At 55.9% G+C, this 12,220-nt stretch overlaps 4 protein-coding genes across 4 annotated transcripts; 2 read left to right on the top strand and 2 right to left on the bottom strand.

The window, feature by feature from the left end:
* Positions 1-532: 532 nt before the first annotated feature.
* B0H64DRAFT_358951 (concanavalin A-like lectin/glucanase domain-containing protein) lies at positions 533-1,867 on the bottom strand (the record flags this gene model as incomplete). The annotated part of the gene is made up of 2 exons (XM_062801664.1): positions 1,827-1,867; positions 533-1,746 (listed from the first exon to the last, which is right to left on the bottom strand). The coding sequence occupies exon 2, from the start codon at positions 1,727-1,729 to the stop codon at positions 533-535; it is 1,197 nt and encodes a 398-aa protein (XP_062658910.1). The 5' UTR covers positions 1,730-1,746; positions 1,827-1,867.
* A 1,542-nt stretch (positions 1,868-3,409) lies between these two features.
* B0H64DRAFT_395173 (uncharacterized protein) lies at positions 3,410-5,161 on the top strand. The gene has a single exon (XM_062803740.1). It carries the CDS (start codon positions 3,474-3,476, stop codon positions 5,148-5,150), a length of 1,677 nt encoding a protein of 558 aa, XP_062658911.1. The 5' UTR covers positions 3,410-3,473; the 3' UTR covers positions 5,151-5,161.
* Positions 5,162-7,827: 2,666 nt separating this feature from the next.
* B0H64DRAFT_441808 (uncharacterized protein) lies at positions 7,828-8,437 on the top strand (the record flags this gene model as incomplete). Its single annotated transcript, XM_062806597.1, has 2 exons — positions 7,828-8,084; positions 8,428-8,437. The coding sequence occupies 2 exons, from the start codon at positions 7,828-7,830 to the stop codon at positions 8,435-8,437; spliced, it is 267 nt and encodes an 88-aa protein (XP_062658912.1).
* A 135-nt stretch (positions 8,438-8,572) lies between these two features.
* Positions 8,573-11,047, bottom strand: B0H64DRAFT_417120 (uncharacterized protein; the record flags this gene model as incomplete). Its single annotated transcript, XM_062805221.1, has 3 exons — positions 8,573-8,922; positions 9,154-10,939; positions 11,021-11,047. 3 exons carry the CDS (start codon positions 11,045-11,047, stop codon positions 8,573-8,575), a joined length of 2,163 nt encoding a protein of 720 aa, XP_062658913.1.
* Positions 11,048-12,220: the final 1,173 nt, after the last annotated feature.

Consider the following 12,220-nt stretch of genomic DNA (forward strand, 5'->3'; position numbering starts at 1 on the left):
TCTAGCCGCCCTCGTCAGCTCCGGCAACTTGCAGGCCAGGGATGTTTCGAAAAGCGCTTAAACCCAGTTCGCTATGGTTTGAAGTGATGCAACCCCAAGACACCAAACACACCGACGTGCGTGGATGCAGCCAGTACTGAAACAGGGGTAATCAAGGAGTTCCACGGCGAACTCGACAGTTCAACAAGTAGCATCGGCACATACCGCTCCCCACTGCTCTCGACTTCAGGTAGTCAAACATAGGTTCAGACTATCTACCTTAGGTACCTAGACTTTGTTCGTTTCCGACGCGAGGGTAATGCACGGCGCCATTGGGCAAAGTGTCATGTTGCAGTCCGCCCGAATCAAAGCCAAGTGCAACGGACTCCTAACACCACTTGTCGTATATACCTCTAGAGGAAAGCTATTTACAATGTATCGTTGTAGATAGACACCGCATAAACCCCCATTCTTCTGATTCTGCCCTTCGCTTGCCCGCACTACCCCTCGGAAATCTCCAACCCATGGGTGGCTGCCCTACCCTGATTGACACTTAAGCTTCGACGGTAGAGTCGATGTCGCCCCAGCGGATGTTAGACAGAACAACCTGGGCATTCGGGTGTTCAGCCACGATGTTCGCCGGGTCGCCCTCCGTCTCGGTGCACGGCCCGTTGTCGCCACTGTCGAGCCAGTTCATGAAGCTCTCGCTGTCGTTCCAGATGCTGAGGGCCATGACCATGCCGCGGCCGAGCGCCTCGCCCATGCCGGCCAGGCCGCCGTACGCGTCCGACACGGAGCAGGCGTCGGCCGAGATGCCGTCGCCCTCGGGCACGGCGCTGGGGATCTTCTGCCCGTTCTGCACGTAGTAGCGCGTCACCTGGCTGAGGCTGCCCGTGGTGGTGCCGTCGTCGGTGATGAACTGCGTGACCATGGTGAAGGGCTTGGACGTGTCGAGCGTGAGGCCGGGGCCGTAGTACTCCTTGTTGCCGCGCGCGTAGGGGTTGAAGCCGCAGCCGGCCTTGTCGCAGTTGTCGCCGATGCAGGGGTGCGGCGTGAAGGCGTTGGCGCGCGAGTTGGCTTCCAGGATGTCCATCTCGTTGCAGCAGGATCCCTCCTGCGCTGTGTTGAGCGTGCCGTTGTTCCAGGTCTGGATGGGGCACTGGGCGTCGCAGTATCCGGAGCCGTAGTTGGCGCCGCCGGTGTTGTACTCGTTCCGGCCGCCTGTTGCGCTCATCTCGGAGAAGTAGAGGGCCGCGTTCTCGCCGCAGGGGAGGGTGGAGACGTCGACGTCGAAGCTCAACTCTTGGCCGAGGAGCTTGAACATGACGTAGTCGCCATCCGCGCCGAGAAGGTAGGCGCGAGGGGAGACGCTGTTGATCTTGCCTTCGCTGTCCTTCACGAATTGCTTGAGCGTGAGAGAGCTTCCGGATGTCTCGATGCCGCTGCTCGCGTAGTCGGTGCCTTCCACAACGCAGTTCTCGGCGCAGGTGGCTTGATCCGGGCATAGGGTAGAGTCGATGCCCTCGGACGTGGTGCACGAGGTGGTATTGTCTGATGTGTGGAACCAACGGTAGTTCCAGTCAAGCACCACAGAGGTGTCTTGCTCGACGCAGCCACCGCTTGTCGTGCACTGCCAGGTTGCCAGCTTGGGGTGGACTTCAGGGGTCACCGCTCCGGGCAGCTGAGCATTTACCAGCGGCAATGTTGCCAGCGCCGTAGCTACCAGCCCTTGGAGGGTTTTCTGGCCCATGGTTGATAGTGACGGCTCTGTGTTGTTTGGAAAAGGGGTAGTGGTGAGTGAGAGGAACTGAAGAAGCTCTGTGGGCTGCAGCAAAGAGAAGACATACCTCATCTCCCTCTTACTTGTATTACTATTTATGCCTCTCCCCCTAGAGTGCGCTTGGCACCGATGAACAGAGTTACAGAGGCTATCCCGGTTCACACTCGCTGATCAGCTTGAATCTCGGGCCGTTCGTCCTGCAATGACACCTCCCGCTGCCCAGCCTAAACCGACTTGGCATCTCGGAAGAAGTGCTTGGCAACCGTTCCCGGTATCTCCGGGCAAGGAGCGGGAGGTGGGCCCCGGAGAGCCAAGATTATAGGTCCGGCTTCTCCCTATTTCGCCGACGGCAGACTGAAACTGGGACTGGGAACCGGGATGGAAGTTGGCCGTGGGGCAGTGGGTGCAGGTTAACTGCTAATCCTACTGCATGAGGTATGCCCGGCGTGGAACCCACACCTGGTCCCTGAGATCCTTACCCCGTTTCGAAACACCTCGCCATGTTCTCGACTCTCGTTGGAGCGGCTGCGCGTGTACTTCATATTAATGGAGCATGACACCGCTGCGGCGGTCCATTGACATATGTCTGGTGGAAATATTCAGGGGCCTTTCCCCTTTCCCAACTTTAGTCCCGACCTCACTGGCTCTGTCTTGCAGACCCCAGCTAACCATGCCGTCGGCCGCGCAAAAGTCGGCATTGGACTTGCAATTGCTCGCTTGGAAGACTTCACGGATGTGCAGCTTTTTCACGCTGTTGTCCTAGCCCACAAGAGCCTGCCCCAAGCCTTAAGATAACGGCGGCTAGGCCCGGGAATTACCCATAGGTACCAGACCCGAACCCAAAGTACCCAGCACCATGACTAACAAGGTGGCTTATGCTCGCGGTATTTTCCACCAGCATTAAGGTATGTCTGCTTTGCGATCTCGGTAATGAGACCACCGTTTGCTTGATGATCGGTAATATAGTATTGACGGCCTTTGTGCAGGATAACATTGTTGCTGCCATAGGCGGTATAACGGAGCCGAGATGGCTCAGCTGTATGCGGTTCTAGCCGCCTCAGAGCGAAGCGTATAAAGCACAAAACCACCCTCCCACACGCTGGTGCAGGACTTGCAGTTGGACCAACCCACGCTTAACCAAGCCGACTATGGCCCCCTCAAGTATTTTCCCGCCCTAGTGCCGATCGAAACGAAGACGACTAGAGGTGTTCTCGAGGATACCAAGGTACAGCTTGGCGTCTTGGTGGCTGCCTGGTTTCGGCAGATACGGCTCTACTGTCCCGGCGCACCGACAAGGCAGCTATCTCGATGCCGGTAATCACGGTGGATAGAGCGAGGTGTGCTGTCCATTATGTGTGTGAGTGTGAGGGCGAGATCATCATCTACGGCCCACATGACCTTGGGACACTCACGATGGACGGTATCTACAAGCTGTTGGGAGGGCGGCGTACAGGAACAGTTGGTGTGGTGAAGGGCGAGAGCCTTGCGTTGTCGTCACTTATCGAGGACTTTGGTGGGACAACGTACCTCGGACAGGGTGGTCCGCGCAAGTCTTAGATATAAATCATGTGATAGGGGCCTTCCACCCCACCTTTCGCGGGATTAGGGTGATACCATCACAAGAAATCCTCTTTGGCTTTCGTCGCTCCCTCTCAGCCCCCCCACATTGGCTTAACTTTTAGCTTCTCGCTTCGCGACTAGCCGCCCCCACAAGATGACGTCCTCCAACCTTGCAATTATTAGCACGGCCCTCTCCGACAGCACGCTTCAGGGCCTGAGGGACGAGTTTGAAGACCGCGTCTTCAGAGGCGTCGACGGCTTCTTTGCCAAATATTTTGACAAAAAGCCCTGGGCCCCGCTTGTCGCCGCCGCCGCTGCCGGGTCTGGTTTTCCACACCTGGATGCGGTGATGAAACAGGTTCAATCCCTTGTTCCCACCTTGCGCAGCGACACAGCTGGAATCCATTTCCGCAGCGAGCCGCTCAACAAGCCGGGCGATCCCCTCAGCGCCGCCATCTACCTGTTGACGGGACAACAGGCCCACCATATCGCGCCAAGCAACATCCGCGTATGCGGCCAATCCTATCACGCAACCACCAATGACCACAACGACACCCACATCCTCCGCCTCTACCACCAGGCAACCCAAGTGTTCAAGGCCCAGCCTACAAGATACTTCCTGCATGGCTTCTTGGTCAACGGAAGCACGCTGGAGCTCTGGGTTTTCGACCGGTCGGGCGCCTACAGCAGCGAGACATTCGACCTGCGGCAGAGACCAAACCTACTCCTTCAGATTTTGTGTGGATACGCCTGCATGAGCGACGAGGAAGCCGGGCTCAACTCGTTTGTCAAGCGTTGCGAAGCGAACAAGACGACCTACGTCGAGTTCGATGACCAGGAAGACAACAGGTTCTATCTTGGGCCTGACTGGATAGCAGCGCCGAGCTATCTCGTAGGGCTCGGAACAGCCTGCCTTGGAGCGTCGAGGTCTGCGTCCACTGCTGTGGTGGACCCTGACGCTGTCGTCAAGTTCTCGTGGCGGGAGGATGATGCGACGCATCCCGAGTTGCAGCTGCTGGAGCTTGCGCGGAAGCGCAACGTCAAAGGCATTATTCAAGTTCTCGGCAACCAGGACCTGGTCAGCATCGCGCACCTCCGCAGCGGACTGCAGTTTCCGCAGCCCTTGGTCAACCGGACACTGTCGTGCGTGGTGACCTCTCCTCGGGGGTGGCCGATCCAAAAGTTCGCCTCGATCCCGGAACTCTTGCACGCACTAGGAGACCTTGTCGAAGCCCTTGGCTCTCTCTATTTGGATGGCGGAATCATCCACCGCGACGTGGCCATCAAGAACCTTATCATCGCCCCGCAGCCAGGCGCGGGGCGTCGCAAGGGTGTCCTCATTGACTTCGACCTTGCCTTGGATGTCGAGAACGCACGGGCGCTCGAGCCCATGATGGGATCCGAGGGGTTCATGGCTATCGGCATACTTTCCGGGCAGAAGCACACGTACCGTCATGACCTGGAGTCTCTCTTCTACGTACTCCTATGGCTGGCTATCGGGAACAACCACGAGGCTGACGACGCCTCGGGTATCATGCAGGGCCTGCCAGAGGGTTCACGGCTGCGCAAGTGGTGCGGGATGGACTTTGGCGCTATCCGGCGGGACAAGGCTGCCGACATGAGCCCAGAGGGTTTTGTGGCTATGCTGGACGAGTTCTCACCCGACTTTGCCCCTGTTCAAGACCTGACTAGGGAGCTGCACGCGTTACTTTTCCCTTTGCATGACGGCAGGATTTTCACTGGGACTGAGATGGACCGGGCCGCTGCCAAGCGGCTCTATGACGGCATGGCAGCCGCCTTTCACAAAAGTGCCTCCTCGTTTCCAATGTAATTGGAGGGGTGGGGGGGGGGGGGGGGGGCAGGGAAAAGGAGGAGGAAGCAAGGAAATGAGGGTCAAAAAGGGAAAAGACAGTGAAAAGCAGCCCACCACGGCGACTGGGAAACAGAGGGTGGACATAGAATCTAGTATGGCTAGAAGATACCGTGGGCGAGGGATGCCAGTTGAACGCTCACTGCCTTACCCAATCTGCCAACTAGGTTAATGCGGAATAAACAACTCATCTCAGTCTCACTCCCGTTCTATTCCCTCCCCTTAAGGACCATCTGCGGAATATCGGTTAGGTTAGCAGTCAGATCCCCCTCGTTTCGGCAACTTCAACTCTCGGTATGCGAGAATCGGCGCGACACCGGCATTAACAAACTAAACTCGACACCCTCGTAGTGTACTTTGACAAAGGGGACGGCGAGGTGGGTGCTAATGAGGGAGATGAGCGCAGACTCGATGGCTGAGTTAGTTCACACTCACGCAGCTAATTAGCTCCTGGCAGGGCTCCAACCGTGGGCAGCAAGGCACTCCATCCAACCAACTCGAGTCGCCCCTTCCACACTTTTCAACTGGAGTTTCATGAAATATCAAACTAGAGAGCTCCGGTGGGGGTAGGAGAATACGACCGGAAATTTCTTCACTAAAAAAAGAAAAGAGAAAAGGGGGCGGAAAAGGCGGCATGGTGCTGGGGATATAAGAATGTCCGCTCCCAGTTGGTGGCCGAACCTCCCCTCTCAATCACTGCTTTCCCTGGCGCAAAGCGAAACGATTCAGGCGCGGTAGGATGCATTTGGCAGCGGTGACTAAGACGGAGATACTGCAGTGCGGGATTTCTCTTACGAGAAAAGGCGGTCAACAGAGCCCGTGTATGTATGTGGGCAAATGTGCCGGTGAAAGCTTGAGGACCACGCAAGGGGTAGGCTGTACATAATGCACGTAGGAGGGAGGGGGTGGCGTGTAATAGTGATCGACGAAAAGCGACACGATCGAGGCAGCGTGGCGGGTGCAGCCAGTTAGCACCCACGACGACGATGCGTGCCGTCGGGGCATCGGGGGGATCGGGCAAGCCAGAAAGGAGAAACAGGGGCCGGTCTAGAGTTTCTGACACAGAGCGGTGAGCTACAAGTTATACAACCCTTCCGTCTTTTTGTTCCCAGATATTAACAAGAATGACCGGGGACACCGACCAAGATGCCCGGAACAATTCCACTCAACAGGGTGCTAGAAAACCTGAGACAATGAACAAGCCTCTTAACCATATTTAACTGTTGAATCTTAGAATAGGCAAGAAGGAATCAATAGACAGTGCTGGTATTCCCCAAAACGTTCGTTTACGGTTTCTCAGTAAGCAGGCATCATACAACTCAACAAGACAAAACACACAAGACATACCCATGCCAGACCATTGGAGATCGGTTTGCGGTTCAAGCGCACTCTTACCCACCCATATTCCTGTCTTCAACCAAACTGCGCTCTCGGTCCCGTTGTGTAAGGCTCTGTTTTCTGTCATGAGCATGGTTCTGCATGCGACTCTTAATATTAGCTTGTGACTTGTCTCCTCACGCCGCAGACCGCCCAAGAAATCATTGCTGCCCAACGAACACAAGTTTACCATCTTGAGCCACACTCCGTCAGCCCGGCATTCGAACCCGCCGTCTTATACCTCGTCAAGTTGTTTCGTTCGAATGGGATCGTTTGCTGCGATGAGAGTTCAGCTCGCCAAGAGGAGATCGACACTGGTGCACAAGAAGGGGGCTATGTATACAGACGGGGCGTCCAATAGAACTATCATATGTTTCTTCACCGACCGTCACACGGACGTCGAGCCGGTGCGTCGGGCACTCCACATCAGGAAGGTGTACGACATTGTTTGTGGGTACCGAAGCCTCTCGGTCAGATGCCCATAATCGCTGTGCGACTTAATTAGAGTTCTAGTCTTAAAGTCTAACGGTTAACCTCATTATATCAGCCTTACGTGTCTATACTTTGGCCTGTTCGGAGTTGGCAAAGAACTATTCTAGGCGGTAACTACCTACCTATCTAGGTGCCTTTGTGATGGGTTCTGAAGAGTGGCTTCTTGGACATGGAGAGTTTGTGAACCCGGCAACGCTTAGACCACCAAGGAGGCCAGAAACTGTGAGCCCATGGTACGGCAGGCAAGGGACAACCGAACTCCTGGATCTGGGTGTGCTGCACTTTGCATACAGTGTAACAAGCCGCAGTAACTGGGCCTTTCTTCTGCTTTGCCGATCAATACCATTTAATACGCCGGTCCGACCCCTTGAGTGGTCCACGTCTCTCAGCCCGAGCGGGGAATTGCAGTAAGGGAGAGCCTTGCCGTTGACAAGGCTCGGGCTCAGTGAAAGTCGCGCATGCATGTTGCAGGGGTTTCCCCAGAATGTTTGCCAGGCTGATCGGCAAGCTCATCGACTGAGCTGAACCAGGCCCAGTAACCGATATCCAACCTTCCGAAGGCTGAAAGCTCGCCCTGGATGCCTTTCTTGGAGGAGTGATTCGGTATAAGAAGACTTTTCTTGGAGGCGTTATTCGGTATAAGAAGACCATCAGACTCCATCAACTTGCCACATCGACATCCCCTAAGCCTGGCATCACAACTCAAGTACCAAGCAACCCAACACCCCCTAAAACAGCCCTTCAAAAAAACCACATCCATCCACCCAAAATGAAGTTCTCCCTCGCCGTCCTCCTCCTCACCCCCTTCGCCCTCGCCGGCAGCCTGCCCGAGAAGGGGGAGGTCGGCGCCGACGCGGTGGCCGCGGGCGTCGCCGGCTCCGACGTCCCCAAGGGAGACGGCGGCCTCAAAGCGGCGGCGCTGTACTGCCCCATCAACTACCCCTACTACTGCCCCGCCGGCTTCTGCTGCCAGGGCAGCAAATGCTGCGACCTCGAGTGCTGCACCGACGCGGCCACCTTCTGCTCGTACGGCCGGTGCTACCGCTAGAGTCTGGTCCGTGTGAGCATGGGTTTGGGGGGTGTGATGGATCTGGTGCGGGAGGTGAGATGCTGTGCTTCACTTCTTCTTCCGTGTTTTGTTCGTGGCTGATAATGTTTTGATGAAGCTAGGTCATGGTTTCATATTCATATTGGGGGGGTGGGGGTGTTGGATGCCACTTCCTTGAGGGGCTCCCGATCCGGTCGCTGTTGGGTATGTCTGGTTCCCTGGAGGCAACGCTGCTGTCGGGGCAAATTGGGAAACAGGCAGGATACACGAGGATTGTTTTACCGCATTACCATTCTTTGGCTTGGATTGTGCTCGCGTCAGCGTCCGGTAGATTTGTGGGCGCTTGGAACAAGGCTCAATTTGTGTTCTTGGGGGGCTGCCCTGTAATACATATCTGCTAGTTGTTGCACGCGGCCAATATTATATCCTTTTGAGGTCATGGTTGACTGGTAATGCCACAGGCTGTCTAACGCTCGACGCTCTTATCCGTCTTCTCCGCTGTCGTCTGTTTCTCCCACATCGAATGATAGCGGCCCCCGAGAGCGAGCAGCTCCAGGTGGGTTCCACGCTCGACGACGCTTCCCTTGTGGAGCACAACAATCTGATCCGAGCCCGTAATGGTCGACAGGCGGTGGGCGATCGTGACGGTGGTGCGGCCATACGTGACTCTCTCCAGGGCGTCTTGGATCAGCCTCTCGGTATGCGAGTCCAGCGACGCCGTGGCCTCGTCCAGCAGCAAGATAGGGGCGTCCTTGAGGATGGCGCGAGCGATAGCGACGCGCTGCCGCTCGCCACCGGACAGCTTCAAGCCTCGCTCTCCAACCAAGGTTGCGTATTGGTCCGGGAAGTCCATGATGCGGTCGTGGATGTTGGCCGCCTTGCAGGCCTCGTAAACATCGGCTTCGGTGGCGGTTGGACTGGCGTAAAGCAGGTTGTACATGATGGTCGCGTTGAATAGCACCGTGTCCTGGGGCACCACGCCGATACTCGTCCGGAGACTGTCGAGCTTCAGGTCCCGGAGGTCATGCCCATCGACGGTGACAGCACCGTCGTCCACGTCGTAAAACCTGAAGAGGAGCTTGAGGCAAGTCGACTTTCCACTGCCCGACTCGCCAACGATGGCTGTCTTGGTGCCCGGGGCCACCTTGAAGCTGATGCCGTCGATGGCGGGCTTGTTCTTGCCAGCCTTGCCTTGGTAGGCAAATTTCACGTCTCGGAATTCCACTTCTCCCCGAGGGTCGGCTAGCTTGGTAGCGTCGGGCTTTTCAATGACTCCGGAAGTCTCTTTGAACAGATCCAGCATACGCTCCGCTTCGATCAGGTTGTTCTGGAGCATAGTGTAATACGTTCCAAAAAAGTTCAGGGGAGCCTGCAGCTGTGAGAAATAGACAATCAGGCTCACGAATTCCGACACGGTCTGTTGGCCCTTGGAGATCTTGTAGGCGGATACGGCAACGAGTAAGGCTGTCCCCACAGAGAAGATGGAACTCTGTGTGAGGTTCAGACCGTTCAGCGACCACAGGACCAGACGCTCGGCCTTTTGGTAGGTGACGACCTGGCCGCGGAAGCGCTCCGTCTCGGGACCAACAGCGCAGTTGTGCTGCACCGTCTCGTAGGCCATTATCGCGTCCGTCTTGACGGCGTCCATCTCGCGCGATTTCACGGCCATGTCCCGGCGCTGGCGCCCGCGGTACTTGGCCATGTAGATGGTCAAGAAGATGTACGACCACATGATGAAAAAGACGATGATGGTGTAAAAGGCGTCGTACTTGACGAAGAATAGAATGCCGGCGACAAAGATGTCGAAGACCATGGGGAACACCTGGAAGACAAAGTTCTCAAGGAAGCTGTTCATGGCGGCGCCGCGGCTGAGGGCAGTGGTGACCTCGCCAATCTTTTTGCTGAGGTGGAAGTCGAGAGAGAGGCCGAGCACGTGTTCGAAGGCGGCACATGAGAGGCGGCGGAAGAGCGATTGCGAGACGGGAATCCACAGGACCGAGCGGGCGGCACCAATGGCCCCCTGGTTACCCTGCAACGCGCGGTAGACAACGTATAGCACGATGTCTCGATACGGAATGCGGCCGTATCCCAGGGACTCAACCAACACGCCAAGCTGCAACGGAACCATCAGGTTCACAATGCGCTGGCAGATTAGCAGGATCAAGCAGACCACGACAGTGGCCTGGTACAGGACCGAGTCCTTGGGCCACAGGTAGGGGAAAAGGACGCGAAAACCGGCGAAGTAGTCGAACCATCCCGAGCTCTGAGGGTCACGCGGCTTCTTTCCTCCGGGGGCTGCGTGACCGTTGCCGTTTTCCAATAGGCCCTGACGCTCCCCGGTAGTCGAGCTCAACAGAGATGATCGCAGGGCATAGTGACGGCGTACCGTGAGGCCTATCATGACAACCAAGGTGGCAATTCTGGCTATGCCCAAACCGATCAGGGCATCTCGTAGTTTCGGCTGCAAGTTGATATATCGCTGTTGGGTACCGAACAGGGCTATGATGACGCCCTCGAGCATTGCGCCAGCAATCCAAGAGTGGCAGTTGGAAGCGGTGGGCGACCATGGCCCATCAGGGTTCGGCAGCAGGCCAGCGAGGAAGAAGAGAAGAAGGCCGACATGGGCAGCGAGGTAGGCGCTGTAGGGGAAATTCCGATGGGTTTGGGTCCCTGCGACGGCATCTCGAACGACGAGAATGATGGCAGCGAGTAGCAAGAGGTTGAGAACGAATTGGCTGGCCCAGATCAGACGCGCATAGAAGCGTCGGATGCCGGGGGCTTCCTTGTCATCAAGAGCCGAGTCATTGTCGTCATCGGCGCCATTGATCCGTCGCTGTCGGCTGCGGTAATAGTAGATGGATTGTGATGCAAACAGAACCACAAATAGCCCGCAGGGGTAAAGGTAGAAGGCTACCTCGAGCCCCAGCTGAACTCCAGCCATGGCGCTGCGGACTGGTGAGCCTGTGGGATGGCTTCGAAACTCGCGAATTTATTGGTTGGCAGAAAGATGGGAATCGTCGGAGAAGCGCGGATCTCGTCGCCAAACGCGAAGTGTAACCGGCCTAGCCGGCTTTGGCAGGCATCCATGTTGCGTCGTCACGTGCGGCATCGGGCAAGAAAATCCGGGGCTTTCTGGAGAAGTGCCCGAGCATTGAGTGTCCCAAAGTGCGAAGTCCTGCCAACGTCTCTCAAGAATGAGACAACATCAACTTCCTCCTGGTGGTGTGGGAATGCATTGGACCCCTTTATAACACGCGTTAATGTTCGGACGAAAAACATCAATTTTTATTTTCTTCAAACTTTCTGTGCCACAGTGATTGAAGAACGCGGGACGTGAAGACCTCGTTATTAACTTATTGATCTCTTACTTTCTCTTGGCACAATGCCCGCGAGATCATTCGTAACAGATCCATTTTATTGTACTTCCACACCGTTTTAACGCTTCGAAAGTACTCCAAAGGTCAAAGAGTTTGCGCCATACAGCAACCCGGCCCCTTTCTCCCACCCTTCAACGCCAACCCCTTGCAAAATCGGTCATCATCCGCAGTGCCGCGCCATCCTTTCCAATCCAAGGCGACTTAGCCAGGTGGACATCCTCGAACCAACCATTCATTAGCATCCATAATCGTTTCGACCCTCTCGGGGGCTGTTCATGAATCGCGACGCCAAGAGCGGAAAGCATTTTCCGGGCATCAAGGGGAAACCAACCTAGGAAAGTTTGGGAGGTTGAAAACGTAATGGTGGTGGGTAGCACAGGCTCGCCCGAAGCCTCCGGCAGACTGCTACATAGTTCTCTTCGGAAATGGAGCTGTTGAATGAAATTTTCAGTCTTGACCTAGAAATTGGTCATTGGTATCCATCCTGTCCCATAGCTTGGCGTAATTGTGTCACGGTGAGTCTCTGCCTCTTTCAACTACACGCATTCTACTCGCCAAATTAGCGCCTTAAACTAGTTGATTGGAAGGGCTGTTTAAACCAAAATACCAATCACCGGTGTGCCCACATCCGACAACCTCTTTGGGCTGCTAGGGTATGCCGTGTAATGTGTGCAGGTAGATAGTTGATGTGAAAGCATGCCGAACGCAATTGGGAAGGCAACCCCCACTCGCAACTC

Source organism: Chaetomium fimeti, assembly GCF_033439085.1.
Source record: "Chaetomium fimeti strain CBS 168.71 chromosome Unknown B0H64scaffold_4, whole genome shotgun sequence".
In the NCBI taxonomy this organism is placed as follows: Eukaryota; Fungi; Ascomycota; class Sordariomycetes; order Sordariales; family Chaetomiaceae; genus Chaetomium; species Chaetomium fimeti.